Source organism: Salvia splendens, chromosome 22 (genome assembly GCF_004379255.2).
Source record: "Salvia splendens isolate huo1 chromosome 22, SspV2, whole genome shotgun sequence".
Classification (NCBI taxonomy): domain Eukaryota; kingdom Viridiplantae; phylum Streptophyta; class Magnoliopsida; order Lamiales; family Lamiaceae; genus Salvia; species Salvia splendens.
Window position 1 is genome coordinate 1884890 of NC_056053.1, and position 27525 is coordinate 1912414.

The 27525-nt window shown below is 38.1% G+C and overlaps 4 protein-coding genes and 1 non-coding gene across 7 annotated transcripts; 3 read left to right on the top strand and 2 right to left on the bottom strand.

Moving 5' to 3' along the window:
- Positions 1-710: 710 nt before the first annotated feature.
- On the top strand, positions 711-783 carry TRNAE-CUC. Its single transcript has one exon. It is a non-coding gene; the product is annotated as a tRNA-Glu (tRNA).
- Positions 784-2212: 1429 nt separating this feature from the next.
- On the top strand, positions 2213-7281 carry LOC121785718 (probable LRR receptor-like serine/threonine-protein kinase At5g10290). 3 transcript variants are annotated; one of them, XM_042184134.1, is made up of 12 exons: positions 2213-2642; positions 3394-3531; positions 4133-4265; positions 4393-4464; positions 4779-4922; positions 5007-5078; positions 5198-5263; positions 5393-5457; positions 5664-5810; positions 5933-6274; positions 6361-6749; positions 6832-7281. In XM_042184134.1, exons 2-12 carry the CDS (start codon positions 3444-3446, stop codon positions 7129-7131), a joined length of 1818 nt encoding a protein of 605 aa, XP_042040068.1. In that variant the 5' UTR covers positions 2213-2642; positions 3394-3443; the 3' UTR covers positions 7132-7281. The 3 variants fall into 3 exon arrangements, with proteins under 3 accessions (XP_042040068.1, XP_042040066.1, XP_042040067.1); XM_042184132.1 differs by having other exon boundaries at positions 2214-2642; positions 6817-7281; XM_042184133.1 differs by having other exon boundaries at positions 2214-2642; positions 3403-3531; positions 6817-7281.
- An 8221-nt stretch (positions 7282-15502) lies between these two features.
- On the top strand, positions 15503-17475 carry LOC121787848 (trans-cinnamate 4-monooxygenase-like). Its single transcript, XM_042186688.1, has 3 exons — positions 15503-16278; positions 16360-16484; positions 16874-17475. Exons 1-3 carry the CDS (start codon positions 15503-15505, stop codon positions 17473-17475), a joined length of 1503 nt encoding a protein of 500 aa, XP_042042622.1.
- A 2713-nt stretch (positions 17476-20188) lies between these two features.
- Positions 20189-21392, bottom strand: LOC121785780 (protein SENSITIVE TO PROTON RHIZOTOXICITY 1-like). The gene has a single exon (XM_042184215.1). The coding sequence runs from the start codon at positions 21271-21273 to the stop codon at positions 20326-20328; it is 948 nt and encodes a 315-aa protein (XP_042040149.1). The 5' UTR covers positions 21274-21392; the 3' UTR covers positions 20189-20325.
- A 2406-nt stretch (positions 21393-23798) lies between these two features.
- Positions 23799-25643, bottom strand: LOC121786425 (transcription factor MYB92-like). Its single transcript, XM_042185054.1, has 3 exons — positions 25467-25643; positions 25214-25343; positions 23799-24536 (listed from the first exon to the last, which is right to left on the bottom strand). The coding sequence occupies exons 1-3, from the start codon at positions 25597-25599 to the stop codon at positions 23873-23875; spliced, it is 927 nt and encodes a 308-aa protein (XP_042040988.1). The 5' UTR covers positions 25600-25643; the 3' UTR covers positions 23799-23872.
- Positions 25644-27525: the final 1882 nt, after the last annotated feature.

Consider the following 27525-nt stretch of genomic DNA (forward strand, 5'->3'; position numbering starts at 1 on the left):
CGAAGTGGGTTTGTATGGTGATAGCGAACACAATGTGAGCGATTTTGACGACGACAAGGAAAAAGATTTTGACAACTTAGGGATTTGTACTGATGACGGCTAAAACAACATTTCTTGAATCTTTTAGCTATTTGGATGACAAAGAATTGTAGAGTGATACTGTTAGGGTTTATATACCATCTAGTATGTTTCGAACTGCTTTATATATAAAAATCTCTATATCCACTATTATTTATTTATGAAAAGATATATTTTTTTCACATTGTGCTTTGCGTGTTCGTTTATGTTATATATTTTACAAGCATATAATCTATAAGAAAATGAGTCTAAGTCATGTAAATAGATCAAAACACATGTGGTAGAATACAAAATCGTTAAGATAAGCAAAAACAAGGATAAAACATACGAAACAACGGACCAAAAGCAAACAAGAAAACAAGACCACCCTCCCAACAACAACTAAAACAAAAATCAAAACGATAACACTCACCATCAACAAAGACGATCATAATCAACAAACTCACTACGAGATGAGATAGAATCATCTCAATGTCTAAAAGCAAAAATGATGTTGCTCCTTCATTTATTTCTCACCCTTTTTCTAACTCTAAGATAGTAGTATTTGCTATTTAATTAATTTATTTAATGAAATAACTCGTCTTAATATTGTTGACAAATATTATAAAATCATACTCCAATTTAAACATCAATCCGTTGTGGTCTAGTTGGTCAGGATACTCGGCTCTCACCCGAGAGACCCGGGTTCAAGTCCCGGCAACGGAATTCTTTTAATTTTCTATTTATTTTAATTCTCATTTTGATCAATTTGAAGACTCTTTATCTGAGGTTATTTTTGTCACATATTCACCTTTTCGATAGTTTGTATTAATGCTAAATAAATTAATTACTTAACTGATAGCCTAATTACAGATAAGATAATTAATGTTTAATCATCTCTTAATTAATGGATGCGAAATCCACACTCAAAATCAGCAAACAAAATGCTTCGTCGTGCGCGTGTTGATGGATTTTGCATTAAATTTTCTTTTCTTGGTAAAATAATAAGTTCATGGTGAAATTTAGGTTGACTTGACTAATTCATTAAGTAATTTATTTCTTCCACTTATACGAGTAACTATTTTTTTTATTGCTGATTAGAAATAATTTTCTACACTATTTTTTATAGTATAAACTATTGTCTCTTATGATATTATTGTAATGTAAAACAAAACATACATCATTGTTTTATCTATAAAGAATAATTTTCTATAAATTCGAATTTGTCGTGCTAGATTATTCACGTGATTTATACTAGTACATACCAAAATGGAGATTATTGTAGCATAACGAATATTATCACAAAGTAAATTCTATTGGATCTATAAAGAGCAAATTTCTATAAATCCAAATTTGTCGCACTCGATTTTTCGAGTATAATTTACTGATTTTATATTTATTATACACTAAAAGTATCGACCGGAGATTCTTATGAGAAAAAAGAAGAAACATTATTATGTCCAACTCTAAATGACATGATGACGCATTACGTAGTCTAAAAGAGTAAAATGCTCGTGTACGGATTCCACTAAAATCTCATTAAATTTGAGTATATCTCATGTGACCCATACGTTTGTGCCGTCCAAAATAGTAAAAACAAGATATTTCAAATGCGACAAACAAGTCGGTGCTTTTGCGATACTCTGGTCCCCACCGATGTAATAGTACTCCCTCCGTTTTTCCATAGTTGAGTCATTTTTTCATTTTTGGAATTTTCCTCATAGTTGAGTCATTTTCCTATATAGTAACCTTTTACTCGCTTTTACTTTACTTTCTCTTACTTTATTCTATCTACTTTATTCTCTCTATTTTTTCCCCAATTACTTTTTTATCTATTTATTTAACATATTCAACATTCATTTCTTAAACTTCGTGTAGAAAAATTTTGACTCAACTATGAAGAAGTGAATGGAGTTCTATTTTGGCTTGTTTCCCCCTTATCTCTACCCGCATCTGATATGTATTTTGTCTCTCGTTTTATTCCCTCAACGCATATTATATTGTTTAAGTATACATACCTCTGATCAGCACTAGGTGATAAATATTTATTAGTACTTTCTTAACAAATAAAATTATTTCACTATTTCACAAAAATTAACCATTTTCATTATTTCTTAAAAAACACACAAAATATCTTCATTTCAAAATGGTGTCTATCTGCATTTCATCTGAATTTACTTTTCGTGAAAAGAAACAAATGAAGAGATGAGAGCTGAGCTGCCTCTGATTCTTCTCTTTCTGCTAATTCTTTCATAGTAAAATCATCATCGATTAAAGACGAAGCATACCTCCAAAACTAGGTGCCAAAAATGTCTACAAGCATGGCCCACCACTCTCACCAATTCATCTACCTCTCTCCCTAAAAAGTAACTGCGGATGGAGTGCCAATTTATGTATCACAATCTACACGCACTCCTTTGCCAGAGCACGCATTTAGAGCGTCACCCTCGCAAAAAGCCAATACCAGAAAGGAGTTTATTCGGAAACGTGCGTGTTTTCTAGGCTCCTCACTTGCTCTCAAACTGAATAAAGCTCGTGTTTTTTCGACTCCCTTTTGGAAATCATCGAGGCCATTTTCGCTTCAGGTAGCTTTCACGGCTCTCTCCGTCTTAATTCTTCTCTTGAAGAATCTGTGTGCTGTAATTTTTGGGTTTTTTCTTGAAAAGCTTGTTGATTTGAGAAGATTCTTGGTTGTTGATGGTTTGTAAAAACTGATTGGTGGGCTTGATTTTAGGCATTTGTTTTGGTGCTTATGTAAGTACATGTTGATTTTGGAAATTCGAATTTTGAGAGGTTGAGTTGTTGAGTTGTGATTGAGGAGAAATGTGTGTAATGCTTAGTTGTTTGAAGTGGTGTGGTTAATATGTCTCTCACTCTCTCTCTCTCTCTCTCTCTAATTGGGTATTTTGTTTTCTTGAAAGATGCTTCCTTGATGTTAATATAAATTATTCTACGGCTGTTCATGTAAGTACAAGTTGACTTTGGTGCCTAAGTAAGTACATGTTGATTTTGGAAATTTGAATTTTAAGAGGTTGAGTTGTTGAGTTGTGATTGAGGAGGAAATGTGTGTAATGCTTAGTTGTTTGAAGGGGTGTGGTTAATCTCTCTTTCTGTCTCTGTAATTGGTTATTTTGTTTTCTTGAAAGAGGCTTTCTAGATGTCAGTATGAATAATTCTATGGCTGTTCATGTTAGTTTCCCATAAATGATATTAGCTGATGTGGTTTCTTTACAATTAAATGAAGAATATCTTTTCCATAAGCAGAGTTTCTTGCATGATAGACAAGACATAGCTAGCAGTTTTTGGAATCTGATGTGCATACACTCTCTCTGCAAGGCACTGTAGGTTGCTTGGTTAGAACTCATTGCAACAGCTCCTGGTGGGAAATGAGTTGCTGTCATCGGGTTATGGATCTGTTGATTGGAGTTTTAGCATTGGCACATTTGTCTTCTTTTGTGGCTCCTGATGCACAAGGTGGGATTTTCGTTCAATTTCATTTGTATAAATGCTCGTATATGGTAGACTGTTATTTCTTCCATGAACTGCTTTAAATGACCACAGACCATGAGCTGTTTATATAAGATCATGTGCATTACTTGTGCAACGAAATTGAGGGAAAAAATTGATTTTTGAAACTGCTTCAAATTGATTATTTGAGCTTCTCTTAGATTTAGACTGAAGAGATGGAGAATTTGAACAGAGCAACATGATATACGATATGCTAATGCTATTGGAGTTATATATGTTGGATTTACATGATGCACTCATATGTAATAACTCAGACAGCGAGCATTACTGGCTCCGTCATTTGAGAGTGAAAAGACTAACAGAACATTGAATCCATTTTTCTGTTCTTTCTATAAGAGATATAGATGTATATAAATTTTGTCGTCATGGAGTAACAATATTTTTTTTCTCAACTGCCTCCTATTTCCACTTTGTTGTAAATCACATTGTCTTGCATATGAAATCCTTTATTCAATTTGTTTGTTCAATATCAGTTGTCATAGTTAAAGCAGAATGGTCGTTTTCTACTTACTGTTGTTTGAGTAGATAACTCGTTGGTTTCTTTCAGGGGATGCATTATATGCTTTGAGGAAGTCACTAAATGCTTCAGACAATCAGCTCGCAGATTGGAATAGCGATCAAGTTAACCCTTGCACTTGGTCCAAAATTACATGCAACAGTAACAACGATGTCATATCAGTGTAAGATCCTTTTTCAAGAATGTATTTGGATACTCTGAGTAGTTTTATGTCAGATCACACCTAATAATTTTTCTGTTTATGAACTTCATATTGTTATTAAGTCTTTTCACGATTGCAATTGTACCAGGACATTGCCTAACATGGGATTTTCCGGAACCTTATCACCGAGAATAGCAATTCTGGAGATGCTGACTACACTGTATGTTTGTCTATAATGCTTTGACTTGTACTGAATTAAGTTAGTTTATACTGAATGTGAAAATCTACTTAATTACTCGTCTATTGTCTCAATCTTTGCACTGAATCTGCTCTCTCTCCATTTGCAAGAGATATTTTATAGCTGTTGAATGAACTACTTTCATAAGTTCTAAATTTTAAATTTCAGCAGTCAATTGGAAAATGCCGAAATTGTCTTTCATTTGCTTTTGCATTAACCTATGGCCTGATTGTTGTTTATGTTTGCATTTAGCAACTAATTTGAAAGTGCTTATGTGGTCTTCGTTCTTATAACAGCAAATTGCCCGGAAATGGTATAAGTGGTAAGATACCTGAAGAGTTTGGCAACTTGACGAGCTTGACCATGTTGGATCTGGAAAATAACCATTTAACCGGAGAAATACCATCATCGCTAGGCAATATTAAGGGGCTCAAATTTTTGTAAGCACGCTATAAGAAATTCAAAAAACTTTTATTATTCCATTTTGTTCCTGTTGACTAAGATACCCTTGTTTATCTGAGCAGGATCTTAAGTGATAATAATCTCTCTGGATCAATTCCCAAGTCACTTTCAAGTCTTTCCAACTTGACGGACCTGTAAGTAACGTTTCTTGAAAAATAACTCCAAAATCCCAAGTTTTTAGACTATCTGATATACTATTTGTTTACCGTAACTAAATGTTACCACTGATGAAACATTTATTACTATTTCCCAGCCAGCTCGATTCAAATAGGCTAAGCGGAAAAATTCCGAAGGATTTATTTCAGATTTCTAAACACAAGTACGATCAACCTCTTATCTCAATGTCATGATCATATATCGTGCATGTTCGCATGTTATTAAATCATATCCTTAAATATTTAATTTAAATAGGCCTACTTTGACGGAACTTTATTTGCTTCTTCTTTAGTTTCACAAAGAACTGGTTGGACTGTGATGTCATTTCTTCCCCGCCTTGTGTATCTGAAAATGCAGGTATATGTATTTTAGAGTCGCACGGTTTGGTTTTCTGTGGGTTGTAGTTGTCTACGGAAACTGGCGTTGCTCTTGAACTAATGAGATGAAAATCTTGAACTATGGAAACTGAAGTATAGGAAAATATCAAATTCCATATTCGGGAAAGTTATGTGGTAGTAAGGCCGTAAGTGGAAGATATTGACCCTTAGTTTTTGTCTGTGCAGGTGAGCCAAGGAAATCGAGAACTGGCCTGATATTGGCAATTGTGGTTCCGCTATTTACGGTCTTTTTACTTGGATTTTCTGTCCTGTTATTCACGTGGAAGGGCTGGACTATAGGCTACGGGCGTGAAGTTTTTGTTGATGTTGCAGGTTTGTTTCGATAAGTATTTGTTGTTCTCAAGTACTATCGCCCTCATCATTCATAGGAATGTTTAAGTTGAAATCGTGCTACTGATTTCGTTCTTTTATTAATCTGTAACTCGTGTGCTCAGGCGATGTGGACCAGAAAATTGAATTTGGTCAGTTGAAGAGGTTTTCTTGGAGAGAACTGCAGGTGGCTACAGACGGTTTTAGTGAAAAGAATGTCCTCGGGCAAGGGGGATCCGGAAAGGTTTATAAAGGGATTCTTGGCGATAAGACGAAAATTGCTGTTAAACGCATAATGGATTTTGATACTCCCGGGAGCGATACAGCGTTTCAGTGCGAAGTCGAGATGATAAGCGTGGCTGTGCACAGAAACCTTTTGCGTTTGATTGGATTTTGCACCACTCCAACCGAACGCCTTCTGGTTTACCCTTTTATGCAAAACTTGAGTGTTGCCTCTCGTTTGCGAGGTACGATCTCATCATTAACTTATGGCTTGAACATTGGCATGTTTTGCAAAAATCGAGTGAAATGTTTATTCTTTCTATCTGAACAGAACCGGGGCACCCTGTATTGGACTGGATCACGAGAGAATCGGTGGCATTAGGCACAGCACGTGCACTAGAGTACCTCCACGAACACTGTAGTCCCAAGATCATTCACCGTGATGTTAAAGCTGCAAACGTGCTGCTAGATTCCAATTTGCAGGCTGTTGTTGGCGATTTCGGCTTGGCCAAGCTGGTCGACGTCAGGAAAACCAACATCACAACTCAAGTGCGTGGAACGATGGGCCACATAGCTCCTGAGTACTTGTCAACTGGAAAATCCTCAGAGAAGACCGACGTTTTTGGCTATGGAATCATGCTTCTGGAGCTCGTAACAGGCCAGCGAGCCATAGATTTTTCGCGCATAGAAGAAGAGGACGACGTTTTGCTTCTCGACCATGTAAGTCCCCGCCATCTCCCTCTCAACGAAACAGCTATAATGACGATTTTGAACTTAACATTTGAAGGTGAAGAAGCTGCAGCAGGAGAGTAAACTAGAAGACATTGTGGACTGCAATCTAGCGAGGAACTACGACATCGAGCAAGTCGAGATTATGGTTCAGATAGCTCTACTCTGCACCCAATCTACCCCGGAGCAGCGCCCAGCAATGTCGGAAGTTGTGCGGATGCTGGAGGGAGAAGGGCTCGCGGAGAGGTGGGAGGTGTGGCGTAACTTTGAGAAGATGCGGATGCTCGAAAATGAGAGGCTGCAGAGGAGATTCAACTGGGGAGAGCATTCAATCAACCACCAGGAGGATATTGAGTTGTCTGGGGGAAGATGAGATGACCAGGTTTAATCATTTGGATTAATCAAATTATTTCAGATAATTCTGTTGTCTGTATTTTTTCATTACAAATCTGTCCTAAAATCTTTGGACATTTTCCTTTCTGTCTTTTTCTCATCATTATATTAGCTCAATTTACTTTATTAATGATTGATTATGATTTTTAGTAGAGACTGGTCAATTAGAGATATAAAATCAAGTTATGAATATTAGGGTAGACCCTTAGTTTTATTTAGTAATTTACGCATGTTTTTTCAACACAAAATTTCAGTGAAGAAACTCACTTTTTGAAGAATCACGAGATATAAGAAAATTTAGAACGCTTTTTGACTCGGAATTTTATCATGGAAAAGAGGTAGAATATGCATAACGGTTATTTGAAATACATTTTGATTTAATTTTTGAAAGTTATATACATTTCACTTTTCCATATTTTATTATCATTTAATATAAAAAAAATTAGTATCAAATAAGAAAATTGCAATAATCATTAAGAAAAATGTATGTTCGTACTCCTCTAAGCATTACATACTAGTTTTGACTTTTGAGTTACCAGCATATAATTATCAAGATTAATATATTGATTATAAAATCTTAATGTTTTGATCTTAATTGACTTGACGTGTTAGCCTTAACCTCCAAATTTTTAGTGTTATGGTTGAAAGTTTTATTTCGATAATTGTTTTCATGAATATACGTCTACCTACTCCATAGCTCAACATAGTACAACTTCCAAAACAATTATACCTAGAGTAGCTAGTTCGAAAAAATAATTAAATGAAATTTATTGTAACCGAGAAAGAATCGTTTTATTTAACAAATGATGGAAACATAAAAGAAAAGAAAAATAAAAAATTCCTAGTACCTACATCCTACAAATAATTACAAATCATCTCAACTTCAAAGTGAGTAAGAACATTATGATCTTCTAACATTTCTACGATTCTATACAAACTTTAAACCCTAAACTTTATTCTGATCTCCATTTTCATGACTCGAGCATCTGAACTGCATCAAATAAAATAACAACTATCATTGCCCAAACAATCATATTTCCAAAACTCGAGGGCACACCCTCATTCTTCTCTCCAACAAAACTCAAACTACTTTCATCGAGAGATGAAATGCAGCCCAAGTCACTACTACTATCATCATCATCATACAATGTCGATTGAATGGGTCCATCGTGCCATTTCATTCTTTTTTCATCGTTATCAGATTCGTCTACTTCTTCGGCTAATAGATACGAAGGTACCTCTGATTCTATCTGCTCCCACTCTTTGACATCCAGGCCAACTTCATGAAAGTCGGCCCTCGACATGGCTAGGGCTTCTAAAGAAATTGTCATCGGGAACCCTTTTTTTTTGACAAGATACAAGATTGTTTGTGAGGTAGTTTGTATGCATCAAAGTACTACAATATTGCCTCATTTATAGGAGAGGGTGTATGTGTGAACATATGCATGTTGAGAATTCAAATATATGACACAATTTGAATTTTGTTAGCAAAAATCAACGCTCTCGTGAACTTTGGCTTAGATTTCTATGTTTGATTGCTTGAATAGTAAGATGATGATGTAATACATTGCATATTATAAATGGCGTTTGTGACGATATATATATGTTAGAGATTTTATTTATTTGTCATATTCTTACGTGTAAGAGATCACGAGTGTAGAAGAATAGAAGTAGGCATGCAATGAACTTCCACGTTTTATGCTATATTCAACGAATGTATTTCATCAAATGTTATTAATATGATCGAGAACGTAATTCAGAAAATTCATGTGTGTTTTTGTTTGAGACGCATAAGCTATGAGATTATATTTTGGTCTTTATTAATTAATGAAGTTTTATCGCATCTTTTTATTAATCTCCTAATTACCTTTATTTATTTTATTTTGGAATATACGGAATTAATCTGTTTTATTAATTAATTACAGATTTTATAGTCTTATTAATTTATTATTTATCTAGTTAAGATTTGTTAATTAATTATAAATTATATATATAGTTTAAGGAAATGTGGAAAAACGATGAAGTGGTCTAATTGTACAACCGGACTCTATATCGAGTTTCCATGTTTATTACTAGTAAATTTATTTTTGTCCATTTTTACTAATCTAGACTAGATTGATTTCTTTTTTCTTGCTCCAATATTTTCTTTATTCAAACTCCCTCCCATGGTGAGTGAGTTTTAAATAAGTAACTTGCTATGTGTGTCAATTTTGATGTATTATTAATAATTTACAATCATACTCGAGAAATCTGAATTCAATGTGAATTCAAATAGCTGAAACAAGTTGAGAAATTACCAGCTTTGACTTGTATTTTTACTTGCAAATTAATTAACATTCTGGTGAAGTTTTGGTTTGACTATCTACATTTGTTTGCCGCGTATGAAAATTATGATGCAAGGATATGCATAGTTTTTACATCATTTGCAACTTTTGTAATTAAATATATTAGAGATTTTATTTAGCAAAGTTTTGAATTAACATACTCCTTCCGTCCTAAGATAGTTTGGGGCATTTCTTTTGTGCACGATATTTAAGAAATTGATATGTTAAAAATTAGATTAGAGAGATTAAAGTAAGAGAGGGAATGAAGTACGTAAGAGGGATGAAGAGAGTGTAAATTATGAGAAAAGATAAATTTTTTGCGAAAAAATGAAATGACTCAATTATCTTGGGACAACTCAAAAAGGAATACTACGACTCAACTACCTTGAGACGGAGGGAGTATTATATTATTTCCTACTTTCAATAAATTAAAAATTTTGGAGATGTAATAAGTTTTAATGTGAAATTGGTAAGCATTAGAGAAATAAAAAGGAAAAAATGAATGGAGTATTTGTTGTTAATGAAGGACGTGACCAACTCATAAGAGAGAAAATGAGTTAAACAATATTGTTTATTATAAAGATAAAGAAATCGCTTGCTTGAAAAATAAATAGAAGAAAGCTTCGATAGAGTTAAAAGGGTCAAAGTGAGTTTTTTTGCATTTATCCCGTAATAAATAGTGTGATCTACATCTATATAGAGTTAAAAGACATTTTTTTTATCTATACGGCTTATCGCATGTTTTTACTTGCAACACTGTTACAATAATAATAATAATAACAATAGTAATATATTCTGAGAATTATATTTATATGGAAATTCAAAAAATAACATGTAACTGAAAGACGTATTATTGACTCAATTACTCAATAGTCATATGAGTAAATTAAAAATAGAGAAAGTACTAATACTCAACTAATACCCAATTATAATTATATTATTGATGTTATTATAATATGACTAAGATTTTGTTGGTATCTGTGAATAAATGTGGTTTTCTTGATTTAAAATTGTTACTAGCTAGTAGTTTTCCACGTACCTTACTTACAAATTATTTGTCACAATTATCGCATATTCTTTGTAGGACTGGGGAAAAATATCGAAATGCCGAAATATCGGCCTTATCGTACCGAAAAAATACCGAAAATATCGAATTTTCGGTATACCGTGATTTTCGGTACGGTATGATACCTTACCGAAATATTTCGGTAAGGTAAATGTATGAATTTTTATATACCGCGGCATACCGAAATTCGGTATATACAGTAAAATATGAATATAATAATACATAAAGTATTTTATATATTTTTAAATTATAAAATTTATTGTGAAATATAATATAATATGAATAATATATACTAGTATTTAATACCCGTATATTATTTAAATTACTATAAAATATAAATAGTATTCTAAAAACTCAAATATTCAATTTTCATTGATATTGAAAGTAAGGTATACCGCAAAAGTATGGTATACCGAATTTTGGTACGGCATACCAAAAATGAGGTACGATATCGGTATGAAAATTCTCCATACCGAAAATAAGGTATACCGAAGTTCGGTATACCGAAAATTTTGGTAAGATAAAGGTATGATTTTTTTCACATACCGAATTTACGGTAAGGTATACGGTATGGTGGTTTCGGTAAGGTGTACCGTATCTATCCACCCCTAATTCTTTGTGTGGGGGGTTTGGATTAATTAGAGCATTAGCTTTGACATATTTATAGTTAAAATTGGTAAGAATAAATTTTTAAGTGTAACTTGTCCGGTTTTCTAACAAAACTTAGTTTAAAGCACTTACTGCAACATAGTTAGTAATTTAATAAATTTTGAATAACACAATGCACAAATTAAAAGTTGCAAGCAACTACTTTTCTTCTTGATAAATATCATTACTAATTTTATTTTGGTAAATAATATTATGCTGTAATTTCCTCTGCATGGTAGTATTTATTTTAATGGGAAACACACTTTCTATCAATAGACCACTTTTCTTCTCTTTAGAACTATATTGCCATTTTGGATGCCAAATGAATGGGTTTATTTTGACAATTTAGAAAGTCAAATGAAAGGATAAAGATAAACTTGTGGAGGAAAATTATGCCATTTTGGAAGTCAAATGAATGGGTTTATTTTGACAATTTAGAAAGTCAAATGAAAGGATAAACATAAACTTGTGGAGGAAAATTATGAATTTTCAACATGTATTAGCCATTTCATACTTTTTTGCATCGCATGCGGTATTTTTAGGAAATAGGTACTGATCTAAATATTATAGGCTTATTTCAAAAATAATTTTCTTAGGTATTTATGATACAAAGCCTAAGTCCACAAATAATTAATTCTGAAAGAAAACGTGCACTAAGCCCATTACAACTTTTTAACACCTATTTTTCTATTGAATGAAAACACTTCAAAAGGAATTGCCATAAAAGTCATAAAATCTTAACTACCATCATATCTTAACGCACTTACTTTAACGTAACGAATGATATACGAAAAATGGACTACATAACATTTCTAAATAATCAAAAATAATATGCTATATATCTTCTGTGAATTCTTTATGTAAGTACCATTCTCACTCGGTGCATGTTTAGCGTTGTTTATTTTGTTTTATAGTATCTTTAGTTTGATTTCAATATATTAAAAAATATTATTGAAATACTAAAAATGAACTATAATAGTTTCATATAATAACTAATCAATATATATAGAAATAATGTCGACTCGGTATATTAATAACTTTAGGATGATAACTAGCTTAATTTGATAATTTTAATAGCTAATCAACTCAGTATATTAAAAATGTTAACGCAAATTTAGATTGAAGTACTCTTGTACCTTTGTGTTGATAATTAAATATTAATATTAGTCTGATATATATACGATATCAACACAAATTTAGATTGACATATTTATCTTTGTGTTGGCATTTTTAATATAATGAGTTTATTAGTTATTAATGTTATCAAATTAAACTAGTTATCATTTGATTACATCCCTATATAAAGGATCCTATTAGGTTGTTAACTACTCCCTTTGTCCCAGATAGTTTGTCTCGCTTCCTTTTTCGCACTCGTTTTGCAAAAATCATAATAAATAGTTAAAGTAGAGAGAAAGTAAAGTAAAAGACAGAATAATGTAGAGAATAGTCTTACATATATTATTCTTTCTCTTATTTTACTTTTTCTCAACTTTACCTATTTATTACTGCCTCCATCCACGAAAAATAGAGCACTTTCATTTTCTGCACTCGTTTTAAAAAATGATAATAAATAGTTAAAGTGAAGAGAAAGTAAAATACGAGAGAGAATAATGTAGAGAAATCTCTTGTCTATATTATTTTCTCTCTTACTTTTCTTTCTCTCAATTTTAACTATTTATTATCATTTTTTTCAAAACGAGTGCAGAAAATAAAAGTGCCCTATTTTTCATGGACGGATAGAGTATTATTTTTGCAAAAAGAGTGCGAAAAAGGAAGTGGGACAAACTATCTGGGCGGAGGGAGTACAATAAAATCTAGTTCATCCAATCTGAAAATAATTGGCCAAGATCAATTTCCACGCAATGTTAACTAGTTGTTGCAATAGTATCAATCAGATATACTGATGTCAACTCGAAGTATAAATAATATCAACCATATATATTTGTGTAAACTAATTTTTTGTTAGTTATAACTAAATCTTAATAAGTACTATCTTAAAACTTTCAACTTATATAAGTACTCACATACCTAGATTTAAAGCATGCTAGAGAATAAAGTTATTAATCTTTGTTAAAAAAAGGATATACAGTAATAGTTTAGTTGTAAATATGAGTTGCGGTAGTTAGAGCATCTACAGTGGTGCGGATGTCCCGGCGGACATCCCCGCGGACATCCTAAAAACACCTCCTGTCATATCATAAGGACTTCCCACTGCACAGTGGCGGATATCCCCTAGGACATCCCGACAGACTTCCCACAATAATAAAAATTCACAAATTCACCAAATTAAACAATTTACAGAATTAAACAATTTACGGAATTAAAATTTCACCACGATTACGGAATAAAAATTTCATTAAATAAAAAAAGGTACATTTCAACAAAAAAAACTAAAAAAATGACACTTCAATAAATACAAATTCCATCAACGACGACCCCTCCGCTGTCATACTTCTTCAATTATATCGTTCTGGAGTCGAATATGGGCTTGTTTTTGGCGCATGTCGGCAAATGCACAGACTTGCTCGACCTCGTCATGGGGTATCCCCATACGTACATTGCCGGTGGCCATTCCGTGTCTTGGACCCGCAACATCATCATCATCATTGGCCCAATCTGTTAGTGCTGGACCTTCATCTTCGACAATCATGTTATGCATGATAATACATGCGCACATCAAATCGGCGATGCTGTCAGCATACCACAACCGTGATGGACCCTTCACTGCCGCCCATCGAGCCTGGAGCACACTAAATGTCCGTTCCACATCCTTGCGCGCTGCCTCCTGACGACCTGCAAAATATACCTTATTTTCTTATGTTGGGCATCTGATCGTCTTCACAAAGACGGGCCACATAGGGTATATCCCATCAGCCAAATAATAGCCCATGTAGTGCTGGTTGCCGTTGGCGACGAAATTGACGGACGGACCCACGCCCATGCACTGGTCGTTGAAAAGGGGCGACGACTGGAGGACGTTGATGCCGTTGTTCGACCCGGCTATTCCAAAATAGGCATGCCAAATCCACAACCGGTAGTCGGCTACCGCTTCAAGGATCATCGTGGGATTCTTGCCCTTGAAACCCGTAGTGTGCACCCCTTTCCAGGCAGCGGGGCAGTTCTTCCACTCCCAATGCATACAATCTATGCTGCCTAGCATCCCCGGAAACCTGTGCTGACTCCCGTGCATATCCAGCAGAGCCTGACAATCTTCGGGGGTAGGCTTCCGAAGATACCTATCCCCGAATATCTCCCTAACGCCCTGACAAAAATACTTTAGGCAATCGCGAGCAGTCGTCTCGCCGATGTGGAGGTACTCATTGAACATGTCAGCCGCGCCTCCGTATGCCAGTTGTCTGATTGCGGCAGTGCACTTCTGAATCGGAGTGTGGCCGGGTTTACCAGCCGCATCCTCCCGCACCCTGAAATACCCGAATCGACGCTCTAAAGCGCCCACGATACGCAGAAAGAGTGGACGATGCATCCTAAAATGTCGTCGGAACATGTTCTCCCCAAATCGGGGCTCCGGAGCGAAGTAATCCTCGTACAGCCGACGGTGTGCAGCGAGGTGGTCCCAGGGTACTATAGATAGACGATGGATGGGTCGAGGTACCGCCGGCGCCAAGGCCGCTTGTATCTCCCTCTCCGCTACCTCCCTCACACGTGCATGAATTCGCCTCATTATGTCATCATACCCCTCACCACTACCACCCGCACCGCTACCGCCCGCACCAAAGCCACTACCACTACCTCTACCAGTCATTCTGGATATATAAAAGAAACGTAGAGAGAGAGAGATACTCGTTAATACAAGTGGTGCGAATGAAATGAAGTTTAACGAGCCGTATTTATAGAATTTTTGAAAAAATATAAAATTGTCGGGACGTCCGCGCGGACGTCCGTGTGGTCAACGCAATGGCGGACGTCCTCAAGGACGTTGCGACGGACGTCCCGGAACGCCGCGGAACTCCGGTGTCCGCAGCGGACGTCCGTACCGCTGCGCAATGGCGGACGTCCCGCGCGGAACTCCGGCACGCCGGCCGGACGTCCGCCGGGAGGGCGCCATTGTGGATGCTCTTAGTCCAAACCTCAATTCATTCCTTATTTTATTTTGGAATTTCCTCAATTCATTCCTTATTTTATTTTGGAATTTCTTTTGTGCTTTTAATTTAAAAAAAGTATAGTTGCACCTTTTCATTATTCATGTTTGCTTATAATTTAGAATAGCAAACTCCCGACATACTATAAAACCACACACCTCCTCCTTCTTAGCTATGCAACCAATTATCTCCTTAGTAGTAATATACACTAAAATGGATCTCCTTTTCGTTGAGAAGGCGCTGATCGGCCTCTTCTCCGCCATCGTCGCCGCGGCCTTGTTGTCGAATCTACGTGGCAGGAAGCTGAAGCTCCCCCCAGGGCCTATCTCAGTCCCCATCTTCGGAAATTGGCTCCAAGTCGGCGACGATCTCAACCACCGCAACCTCTCCGAATACGCCCGCCGCTTCGGCGACGTGTTCCTCCTCCGCATGGGGCAGCGCAACCTGGCCGTGGCCTCGTCGCCCGCCCTGGCGAGGGAGGTGCTCCACGCGCAGGGCGTCGCGTTCGGGTCACGCCCCCGCAACGCAGTCTACGACATCCTCACCGGGCGCGGCATGGACATGACCTTCTCCGTCTACGGCGACCACTGGCGGAAGATGCGCCGCGTCATGACGGCGCCCTTCTTCACCGCCAAGGTGGCGCAGCAGCACCGCGCGGGCTGGGAGGCCGAGGCCGCCGCGGTGGTGGACGAGGTCAGGGCGGCGGAGGGGGCGCCGGTTGTGATCCGGAAGCGGCTGCAGAGGATGATGTACAACAATGTTTACCGGATTTTGTTTGATCGGAGATTTGAGAGCGACGAGGATCCGTTGTTTGTGGAATTGAAGATGCTGAATGGGGAGAGGAGTCGGTTGGCGCAGAGCTTCGAGTATAACTATGGCGATTTTATTCCGATTTTGAGGCCGTTTCTCCGAGGCTACCTGAACATCTGCCGCCGCGTCGCCGAGAGGAGGTCGCGCCTCTTCAAGGATGAATTCGTTGAAATCCGAAAGTAATTAGTTATATATACAGTAGTATTTCTTTAATTTGATTTGCAACTCCATTATTTTTTTGCGTATATATATATGTACAGGAAGCTCGTGAGCACGGAGGAGGTGAGTGAGAAATGCGGGATTGATCACATACTTGAAGCCCAGCAGAAGGGAGAGCTGAACGAGGATAATGTCCTTTGCATTGTTGAGAATATCAATTCTGCTGGTATATACTCCCTCCGTCCCCTAATAGGAGTCGCTCTTTGACCCGGCACGAGTTTTAAGAAATGTAGAGAAAAGTTGGTTGAAAAAGTTAGTGGAATGTGAGACTCACATTTTTATATTGGTTTTATAATAAAATGTGAGTGGAGTGAGTTAGTGAAATGTGGGGCCTATTACCATTTATGGTAAAAATGAAGAGTGACTCTTAATGGGGGACGGCCCAAAATGGAAATTAGCGACTCTTATTCGGGGACGGAGGGAGTAACATATATTTATGATTCTCCTATCAAATCCTAATTTTTTGTAACATGTCACTTTATGTTCAGTTGTCATGACTAATTTTTTTTATTATTAGCATAAGATAATTGTGACATTTATGTGAATTAATTTCAGGAATTGAGACAACTCTATGGGGGATGGAGTGGTGCATTGCTGAGCTAGTGAACCACCCGGAGATCCAGGACAAGCTGCGCCTCGAGCTCGACACGGTCCTCGGGGCGGGAGTCCAGATAACGGAGCCCGACATAGCGAGGCTCTCGTACCTCCAGGCGGTGATCAAGGAGAGCCTCCGTCTCTGGACGCCCGTACCGCTCCTCGTGCCCCACATGAACCTCCAGCACGCGAAGCTCGGGGGCTTCGACATCCCGGCAGAGAGCAAGGTCTTGGTCAACGCGTGGTGGCTCGCCAACAACCCGGACCACTGGAAAAAGCCAGAAGAGTTCAGGCCCGAGAGGTTCCTGGAGGAGGAAGCTGGAGTCGAAGTCAACGGCAACGACTACAGGTTCCTCCCCTTCGGGGTGGGGCGGAGGAGCTGCCCCGGGATTCTTCTCGCCATGCCTATGCTCGGGATCACCATAGGCCGCCTCGTGCAGAATTTCGAGCTTCTTGCTCCCCCGGGGCAGTCCAAAATCGACACCGCGGAGAAGGCCGGGCAGTTCAGCCTCCACATTCTGAAGCACTCCACCATTATCATGAAGCCAAGATCATCCTTTTGAATCAAAACTTCAATTGGATATGGAAACACAAATAAAAATAAAACCTCTCTTTCAAGGGAGGAAGTTATGTTATAATGAACAATAATGATGTTTGTAGTCTCGTTGTTGGACTACGAGATCAAATAAAGGAATCAAAGCCCAATAATTGCGTCGTTCTTGGATTATTATTTTGTGAATGTATAATTATATGAATGTATGCAAACTGTCGGAAAAATAATAAAATTTAATCAAATTCGTTCGAGGTACATTGTACCGTAACTTTAAAAATCAGTCGAAAATAATGAAATTTGGAATTGTACACGACGATTCTACGATGATAAAAAATCAGGTCATCGGAATATGTTGTTAATATTTTCCAAATAAATGATGTAATATTTTTTATAAATAGATAACATCGCTTAACATATCACCGATATAATTTAGCGACCGGCATATTAGATGCAATTAAACAATTTATTAAAGTATGGGCCTAGTCCATATGGTCCGTTTATTAAAGTCCATTATCCCATAACGAGAAGCTGTACAAAATATTAGGGTAAATTATATATAAAAATCGTGAAGTTTAGTGGAATTCTGGTATATTTTATAACTTGAAAATTAAATTAGATGAATCATGAGTTTGGATTTTTCTCAAAATTTTTTGTGAAATTTTTTAGTTAATTTATACTATAACGAGTTGAATACCAACGATAATTAATTAATGGTTTTCAAGCTAGAACATATTGAAAAATTTTCACCGGTTAATGAATCGAATATTGACAAGTTGACTGTCTAACTAGCTTAATTAAGCAATTGGTCCAACACATATACACTAAATGAGCTTCAATTTCCAAATGCTGATTAATGCAGATTTCCGACGCTAAGAGCATCCACATTGGCGAGCTGCAGCTCGTCCGTCCATCCGTGCCAGCGGCGCGGCACTGCTGTCCGCCACTGCGCTCTTGCCGCTGGTACGGCGCTGCTCGATGCATCGAGCACGTCCGTGCCAGCGAGCAACATATGTGGCAGGCGGTGATTGGCCAACGGCTATTGATTTTTTTAAAAAAAATCGGATTTTAATTAAAAAATTCGATTAAAAATAAAAAATATATATTTTCCCACTTCCCAAAAAATTATATCCGTTTTCTACTCACTTTTAATTTATTTTTCAATTTTTTCCCCCAAAAATACACATTTACATCTATAAATACTCACACTTTCACACCCAAAAATTCACACCACACTACACAATTCCCATCTACATTCTCTCATTTCCATTCTCAATTCTCAATCTTTCTTCCACTCCTACAACATAACAATGTCCGGCCACGGCGATCACCCCCCGGCTCCCACGGTTGAAACCCCGAGTGGTTCGGTTCACAACTGTTTTCTAGTCCGGAAACTGAATATTCGGTCCCTCCTCAAACCCAAGATTCGGAATTTCCGGGTGGCTACCGGCCTTACCCGATCGACGACCAAGATGCCCCCGAAGGGCAATACGGGTGGACACCCGAGCCTAGAGCGAGGTCGAGCTGCCCCTCCCAAACTCTGACTCCTCCTACTCGCGGTGTCCGCACACTGTACACTCCGGCGGAGATGGAACAATTGTTCAAAGCGTTCTTGTCAATCTCCGAAGATCCGAAGGTTGGCACGAACCAATCCGGCGATCATTATTGGTGGCGCATTTGTCGCCGGTACAATGAAAACCGGCCGGCTGGAACAATCGAGCGCAACGAGAGTATGGTGCGCAACGCCATATACAGAGCCAACGAAGAAATCCAAAAGTTCCAGGGGTATTACCTCCAGGAAGAGCGGTCGGCGGGGAGCGGCCGGAGCGAGGTCGACATCATCGGTTCCACCTTGTCGACCTACCAATCCATGAACTACAAGCCGTTCAAGTACATCAACATTTGGCAAGAGATGGGTCGCATCCGAAGTATAGGGGAGGCGTAACATCCTCCCTCTAGCGGCTCCTCCAAACGGTCAAGGTCGATATCCCTATCTGACGCCGGCTCCGAAGACATGGCTAGCCAACTTGCCGGAGCTAACTTGAGTATTCCCGACGCCGGCCGAAGCGGTTCCCTACGCCAACCGCAAGGAAGGAAGAAGGCGGCTGCCAACTGCCGTCGCGCCGCGACTCCATCCGCCCCCGATCCCGAACCCGCTCCCTATGTGCCACCTCAACCCCCCACCAGCTCGTTGTGGGGGTTTTGGCCCAACTCAATTTGGCCGATAGGTCAAATATGACCCCCGAGCAACTTCGATCGCATGTGGCGATGATACGCGGTCTCCAAAGAACGTTGGGGGTATTGCCGGATGATGACTAGTCTTCCCCGGATGTTATTTTTACGCTTAAATTGTGTAATTTTTATTTTTTAGTAGTTTAATTATGTAATTTTCATTTTTTAGGATTTTAATTATGTAATTTTTATTTTTTAAGATTTTAATTATGTAATTTTTAATTTTTTAAGAATTTAATCATGTAATTTTTAGTTTTATTGTAATTTGTAATATTATTCCGGGTATTTTTAATGAATTTTAATTTTGTGAAAATGTTTTTATTTAAATTGAATAATAGAATGATGGGACCCTTGTGCTCGTCCTTGCGGAAGAGTACGAATGTGGGTGTTGTGCTCTTGCCTAAGAGCAGGCAGAAAGGCCGAGTCCACATCCGTGCTCGCTGGCAAGAGCACGGAGGTGGATGCTCTAAGTAGTTGGTTGCGGAGGAGCGGAGTTGCAAGAATAATTAATTTTCCATTGATAACTCCATGAAACATCATGTATTCATATACACACATTTCAACTTAAAAAAGGAAAAGAAAAAGGAAATTATAGATACTCAAACAAACAACAACTTCTCTCCCATCATCATCAGAAGTTGAAGTAGCCAAGATTAGGCGAATTCATCACATCATCAAAGCAATAATCCTCAATACATCCAAACTCATCCAATTCCAGCAACACATCATCACTCTCCGCCTTCATCCTCACCTTTCCCTCCTCCTCCTCCACCACCGCCGGCATGTGGCCCTCGAACAGCGCCATGTGGCCGAACAGCTTATCCTTCCTCGAGAAGCTCGTCCCGCACGAGCACCTCCACTTCGTCTCCCCGCAATGCTTCATGTGGCTCCTCAGATCCGCCACCACCGAGAAGCTCTTCCGATTGCACCGATCGCACGCGTACATCTTCGGGCAATGGCTCCTCTTGAAGTGATTCCTCACGCACACCACGCTCTTCAGCGCCCTGAACTTCCCGTGCCGCCGATTCCGGTTGCACCCGGCGTACGGGCACGAGAACCTCGCCTTCCGCCGCGTTGGATCGTCTCCTCCGCCGCCGCCAGGCTTCGCCAGAGCCTCCGGTGTTTTGAATTGGTTGCCGTGCGCTCTCATGTGCATCCGCAGATTCGCGTCGCGCTTGAACCCCTTCCCGCAGATCTCGCATAGATGGACGTGCTCCGCCAGCAGCTCCACCGCGTCGATCTCGATAATCTCGTAATCGTCATCGGGATTCTGTTCCAATTCCACCTGATTAGCTAGCTTCCCAGCCTTCTCCTCTGCTAATTGATTTGAGCTGACAGACGGCGCGGCGGCGCAGGACAGGAGAGCGGCGCCGTTGACGATGATCTGGTGGATCGCGGAGGTGATCTCCGAGCTCACCATTTCCATCTGAGGCCGGCCGATCGGAGTGTTGGTGGTGACTGATTCGGAGAGGAATTGGTGGAGGTTGTCCATCCGCGATTGGACGGCGGAGAGATTCATCAGCGGGACTCGGGAGTCGGCGGCAGCCGGCGTGTGATGAATCTCGCCGAGAGAGGACATGTTTTTGGGGGAGATTGAACTAATTTTTCTCTTTTCAATTTGTTTTGCCGAAATTGGGTGGGAGGAATTTGGGGATTAGGGTTTTTGATTTCGGAGTGACGAATTTATTTGTGAAATGGGGAAATAAAATTTGACTTTGCTACAAGGGGCGTTTCTGCGAACTACAGAGGTGGACACGTGTTCAAATGAGACAACTAGTTTCAATAACATTGTCGACAGCGCTGACGATTAATAAATTTACTCATAATTTTACAATTTCTTTGTATGGAGATTTTATACACAATCATTCACCAAACTTATTGAAAATGCGATGGGATTATATAATTAAAGAAGGATTTTTTTAACTTTTAGTAGGCACTTAAACCTAGTTAATTGTATATAGTTCTGTCACTCCAAGTGGCCCGAAAGTGATTGAGAAAGACAACAATAATTTATATACTAATAGTCTAAGGACACCCGCAACGCGTCCCGCGGGTGGCTCGTATCTCGTCCCGCCGAGACAAGACGGCGGCGAGACGCATTGCGGCGTCCCGTCTCGTCCCGGTCTCGCCGAGACGCTTGTCCCACGGAGATGGATCGCGGGCTGTCTCGCCACGCGCTCGCGCGACGTGCGTGACGCCCACTCGATGGCCCGCGAGTGAGCTTCGTCACGCTGAAACAATAAATAATTTTTAAAAAAATTAAATTTAATAAAAACATCGAAAACGGTAATATTACCGTTTTTCGACCGTTTTCCTTATTTTTATTTTTTATTTATTTTTTTACTCTATAAATATTCATATTTTATCCTCATTTCACGCACAAATACTCATCTATTCTTCTCAAATCATCTCCATTTCCTCTCCAATTTTCATCTAACCTCTCCAATTGTCATCACAAAATGTCCGGCGACGGCAACTATGGCGGTGGCGGCTCCGGCGGGTTTGACATCAACGCTTTTGGCGACTGGGGGCATGTACAATGTCTTGGGTGGTTCCGGCTCCGGTTCATCGATGTCGGGCACCCAGGGCTCGTCGACACCGGCGGGGTACCAACCACCCCATTTTGATGTTGATGCATACGCTCGTCCCTCCCCCCCGAGGAGTTCGTAGGGATTATCCCAAATTCGGGAGGATTATCCGGATGAACCCACTCCGGAAGGAGGACGAGGCAGTGGAAGCTCCAGGGCGGTGGAGGAAGAGGAGGAGGCGGCCGAGGAGGAGGAGGATGTAGGTCGGCATCCGTACAACCACAAGGACACGATGGCGGACACTTCCCGCATGACGCCTCCACAATATCAAGCCCATCTTGCCGGAATTGAGTATATGGCAAGACAAATTGGTATTCCACCTCCAGGTAGCTTGAGTGCACCGCCACCGCCTTCAGGGTATGATTCGTCGGCCGAGTAGTTTTTTTTATTTTCTATAAAATTGTATTTTAAATTATGTATTTTTTATTTTTTTAGGATTTTAATTATGTGTTTTTTTATTTTTTTGAATTTTAAGTTGTATTTCTATTTTATGTTGTAATTTTATTTTATTTAATGAAATATATTTTTATTAATTGAATTTGTTGGAAATAAAAATAAAAATGAAATTGAATGAATAGTAAGTTAAGAAATGGTTAAGAGACGGATAAGAGATGGAGGGTTGCAGGTTCTGTCTCTTAGTTAAGAGATTGAGTGAAAAGTACAGTGTGGCCCATGAATAATTAAGGGATGAGACGGTTAAGAGACGGATAAGAGACAACGTTGCCGATAGCCTAATATATTACTGAATACTATCAATTTCATTATAATTAATTTGATCGATTTTATTATATAGTAACTGATTAATTCTAAAAGTGGTTCCTAACTACTTAGGCCCCTCTAATCATTGAGAATCCTTGTGCCTCACTACTTTTGACATTAATGCTCTAGTCAACCTACCCCCGAACTATGACTAATTCAATTAATTATTTAAAATTATTATCCTACCATAAATAATTTCACAATCCAATGAGTTTTAACTTTTAGGTGTACATTAGCATGACCTTCTATTCATTCAGATACATTAAAATCTCTCTTAATTAATATTATTGGGATTAAAGAGTTTTATTTATTTTGAGAGATGTTAGTATATTATTCATAAAATTATTAATAATAATTTTTTAAAAATATTTTTAACGTATATACCTAAATGATCATCAAAATTCTAAAATATCAATGTTCTAGATGCCATCAATATGATAATTTCAGTTTAGACAACATAATTGGACAAGAATTAATGCAATATTGCATTATGTTTATCAATGCTACAACGTCTTGGAAATCATCAAGCCATGTCAATATATCAATATTCGTCAAATTCTTTGTCGATAAAATTAGATCAGATCAAATCAGTAGTACTTCGGTAATTAACGTGCAATTTTGAAAAATTGGCATGCTAATCCAAAGAAACTGTGTATCGATTCAGTAGAAATCGATGTTTTATACATATATGAGATGTTAATTCTTCCTATTCACACAACCAAAAACAAACTAAACAAAAAAAAGAGAGAAAATGAAAATGAAAAACGAAGAAAAACTCCAAGACTCCACTCTTGTCATATTACTTTTATATATATTTATAATTATTATTCATCAAGGAATGTCAAGGAAAATAGGATCATCAAGGAGCTCCGACCACATTTGAGCGGCGCCGCCGCCGTAGCTCGACGCGCCGCACACATCCACAGTGTTATCAATACCGGAACTCTCCGCCACCTGCGCCGCCACCGGAGACGCCGAGAGGCTCTGCTGCATCCACGGCGACGAAGACGGCGGCGAATTCTCCAATTGCCCCATCACTCCGGCGAAATCACCGCTGCCGCATGGTGCCGCCTGCAACTCCGGCAGGTGCGCGAACTGCACCGAGTCCTGCAGGAACTGCGCGGCGGAGAAGGCCGCCGGCGGCGGCGGCGGCGGAGGAGCCTCGAGGTGGGCGAGGATGGCGGCGTCGACGTGGAAATTAGGGATTTGGATGGAGGGGCGGAGGAGGTGTTGGAGACATTGGTTGAGGCGAGCCATTTGCAGGGCTTCGGATTGCATACGGATGGTGTGATCCTCCCACGAGGCGGGAGAGGGGTTTTCGATGAGGTTCGCGAGGGCGAGGAGGTGCGGGAGGGTCGCGAAGATGTCGGTGCGCGGGCGGTGGGTCATCGGGTCGAACCCCATCTGGATCAGCCTCTTCTTCAAATGGGTGTTCCAGAAGTTCTTTATCTCGTTGTCTGTTCTCCCAGGTAGGTGTGTAGCTATGGCGGACCACCTTCATTAGGTATACATGTAATTTAGTAAAAGCTCATCTTGAAATATTATAACAAAGTAGTCATTTCCTGGATAGTTTGGAGTAGGTGATCAATTCTTCTTTGGATCATATCAACTCTTTTAGTCTCTCATATTTTATTTACCCTTATACTTGGATCGAAAAAACTATGAAATTTGATCAAATTCTAATTTGTTTCCTAACTTTTAAAATTAGCAGGAATTTGGATATATTTTTCTGTATTTATCCCTGACTGAAAAAATGGTTGCCTATTTGTAATCTATTGACTTTGTTAATGTTTTTCATCCAAACGATGTAATTTTATGTGTAAATACACGACATCATTTAACTCATTGACGGTGACGTCAACATATAATTTTCGAACTACCATATGGGATACAATCTAAACTTCATGATTTTTTCAACTGATTTTTAAAATTGTGGGTTGGGCCAACTCTTCACCAAGCTTCATGCAACTCACTAAACATAAATTTCTTAAATCACGTGCCAAAAAATAATGTTTCACTTAACGCGGAACGGATGGGGTATAGTAGTATAATATAATATCATTTGAAAAAACAAAATTAACCAACTATAATTAATAATTACGGAGTATGTGGATTAGATAGGTTTTGTTGTATTTTTAACTTCCCCATGTAAAAAGAAAGATAGAGAATTACTTGTTGCCAAGAATGGAGTGAAGGTTGAGGATGGTTTGTTCTTCCTCTTGGGAGAACTTTCCTCTCTTAATATCTGGTCTCAGATAATTTGTCCAACGAAGCCTGCAGCTTTTCCCACATCTGTTTAATCCTGAAAAATACATATCACCAAATTCCAACATTTATTATAACGATAAAACACAGCTTAATTGGCAAGACGTTTCACCTCAAACCAATATGATATGTATAAATAGAGAGAGAGATATATATATACCAGCAAGTCTTGGGAGGGCTCTCCAGCTGCCATGGCCATGTTTCTGAATGTATTTGGTGAGCTTCTCATCTTCCTCAGGAGTCCATGGCCCTTTCTTCACACCACTATCTTCAGACAATGGAGATCTTCCCATCTTTCACAATCTCTCTCTCTCTCTAAATTACTAGTTGAGGATGTTGTATGGATTGCTTGCTCCAAATTAATCCTACCAAATAACTACTAGAGCATCACTATATATATTAATGCATGTCCTATGATATGGGACATAGGGAGTGAGGCCCACATGATTCTTCCACTTCAATTATTTAATGCCCTTTCTATGTCAATATTGCCAAAATACTCATTGCAATGCTTTAATTTCACAATAATTTATTATATCAATTATTCAATGAAGCTTTAGGAGTTTAATGTTGAAGGTGTTTTTATACATTATACAAAAAAAATGAAGAAAATGAAATTAAACATGAGTTATTGCAATATTTATTTATCCACCAAAATATACAAGAGATCAGTTATTTGAGTTGTAATTATAAATTTATAATAATGTGGATGGCGTTTTTTAGTTCAAATCCCTGAATTTTCTATTAAAAAAACACACAAAAATCATGTAGAACGAACAAAGGAAGATAGGGTAAATTTGGTAATTTAAATTTGTGTTATTTCGAATTAATCAAGAATTATAAGAATAAAATAGATTAGAAAAGGATGAGAGGAAGAAGTCAATAGTAAGAACAGGTGGCGGCTACTATTTGGTCAGATCAATATGCTCCATGCACGTTATCGTCGTCATTGATTGCATATTTTGCATGGAGATTTCCTTTTTTATAAATAAACGTCACCCTATTTTTATATAAATATATGCTCTCCAAAAAGAATAAATTAAATAATTTTAGTATAACATACAAAAATTATGCATAACTTTGTCTATTAGTATTAATTTCTTTATATGCCATGTACTTGATATTCTATTAGGGTTTAGATAGATTGATTACTAATTTATACGCTTATTTGCCTCGTATTTATAGGTCTCGGTATGAAATAGTTCGTTAAAGAAACACAAATTAGACATGTTATCGACCTGTTGCATTGATATTTTCCCGTTCGAATTTGTAGGTTGTTATTGATCTGCAATTTTCGTCGTCAGCTACTTTGTACGAGAATCTTTGCAACATCAGATTTATTCTGCAAATGTGCTATCAAGCAAACTATTTTGATTGCATCAGATTTTTCCAAGTATCAAATGGTAGATCAATGGACTCTGATTTAGTGTTGAAAGAGTACAATACATTCTAATTCAATTTTATATTTGCACGAGGAAAAATGAAATTAAATAAAATTTTCTTTCCTTATGGGATTCGACCCTAATTTTCAGAGCTAATACATGAGATGAATATATATGTGGTATAAATATAATTATTATGTTGCTAGAATGCACACGTTGTAAGTAGTTAGTATAAATGTAGGTAAATTATATTACATATATATGGTGTAGATCGATATCATCGAAAAACTATGCTTCATCAGAGAAGTGAAAACCAAACTATGAAATTGATTGTTGACATTAAGAGATGGTGACCACTTTCCATTTGTATAATTAATTGACCAAAGAGAGAGAAGTGTTAGGGAAGTTGGTGTAGCAAACTTTCTACTATTACTTTCACCATCTTTCCCCACACACACACTAGCTACTTATGCAAATTAATTGGATAATATATATGGATTTATTGTGGTGGTGTGTGCATCTTTTCTAATTAAATCATTATGCATTATATTCTGCTTAAATTCGGTGAGAAGTTCAATTTCTGAGGATTTCATGGAACAAATATTTAGATTATACATGCAACAGCGGTTACAGACTTAATGTCCCACGTCAGTTGTGAGAGCAACTGTTGTCGGATTTATAGATTAAATGGACTCTTTGTCTCTCTCTTAACATACTACTCCGTATTTCGCAATGAATTCTCATATTTGGTTTATAATAAAAGCTTGCATACTCTCATTACTCTATTAGATAATTCAATCTCGAAACCTTCTAACCTATTTTCTCATGTAGTTCGAA

Excerpts from the sequence above, each read along its gene's own strand:
- LOC121785780 (XM_042184215.1), bottom strand. The coding sequence starts at position 21,273 with ATGTCCTCTCTCGGCGAGATTCATCACACGCCGGCTGCCGCCGACTCC.
- LOC121785718 (XM_042184132.1), top strand. The coding sequence starts at position 3,444 with ATGAGTTGCTGTCATCGGGTTATGGATCTGTTGATTGGAGTTTTAGCA. Across the intron at positions 4,266-4,392 it reads AACAACGATGTCATATCAGT|GACATTGCCTAACATGGGAT; the intron begins GTAAGATCCTTT and ends CAATTGTACCAG. Across the intron at positions 5,458-5,663 it reads TTGTGTATCTGAAAATGCAG|GTGAGCCAAGGAAATCGAGA; the intron begins GTATATGTATTT and ends TTGTCTGTGCAG.
- LOC121787848 (XM_042186688.1), top strand. The coding sequence starts at position 15,503 with ATGGATCTCCTTTTCGTTGAGAAGGCGCTGATCGGCCTCTTCTCCGCC. Across the intron at positions 16,279-16,359 it reads GAATTCGTTGAAATCCGAAA|GAAGCTCGTGAGCACGGAGG; the intron begins GTAATTAGTTAT and ends ATATATGTACAG. Across the intron at positions 16,485-16,873 it reads TGAGAATATCAATTCTGCTG|GAATTGAGACAACTCTATGG; the intron begins GTATATACTCCC and ends AATTAATTTCAG.
- LOC121786425 (XM_042185054.1), bottom strand. The coding sequence starts at position 25,599 with ATGGGAAGATCTCCATTGTCTGAAGATAGTGGTGTGAAGAAAGGGCCA. Across the intron at positions 25,344-25,466 it reads AGCCCTCCCAAGACTTGCTG|GATTAAACAGATGTGGGAAA; the intron begins GTATATATATAT and ends TGTATTTTTCAG. Across the intron at positions 24,537-25,213 it reads CACTCCATTCTTGGCAACAA|GTGGTCCGCCATAGCTACAC; the intron begins GTAATTCTCTAT and ends TACCTAATGAAG.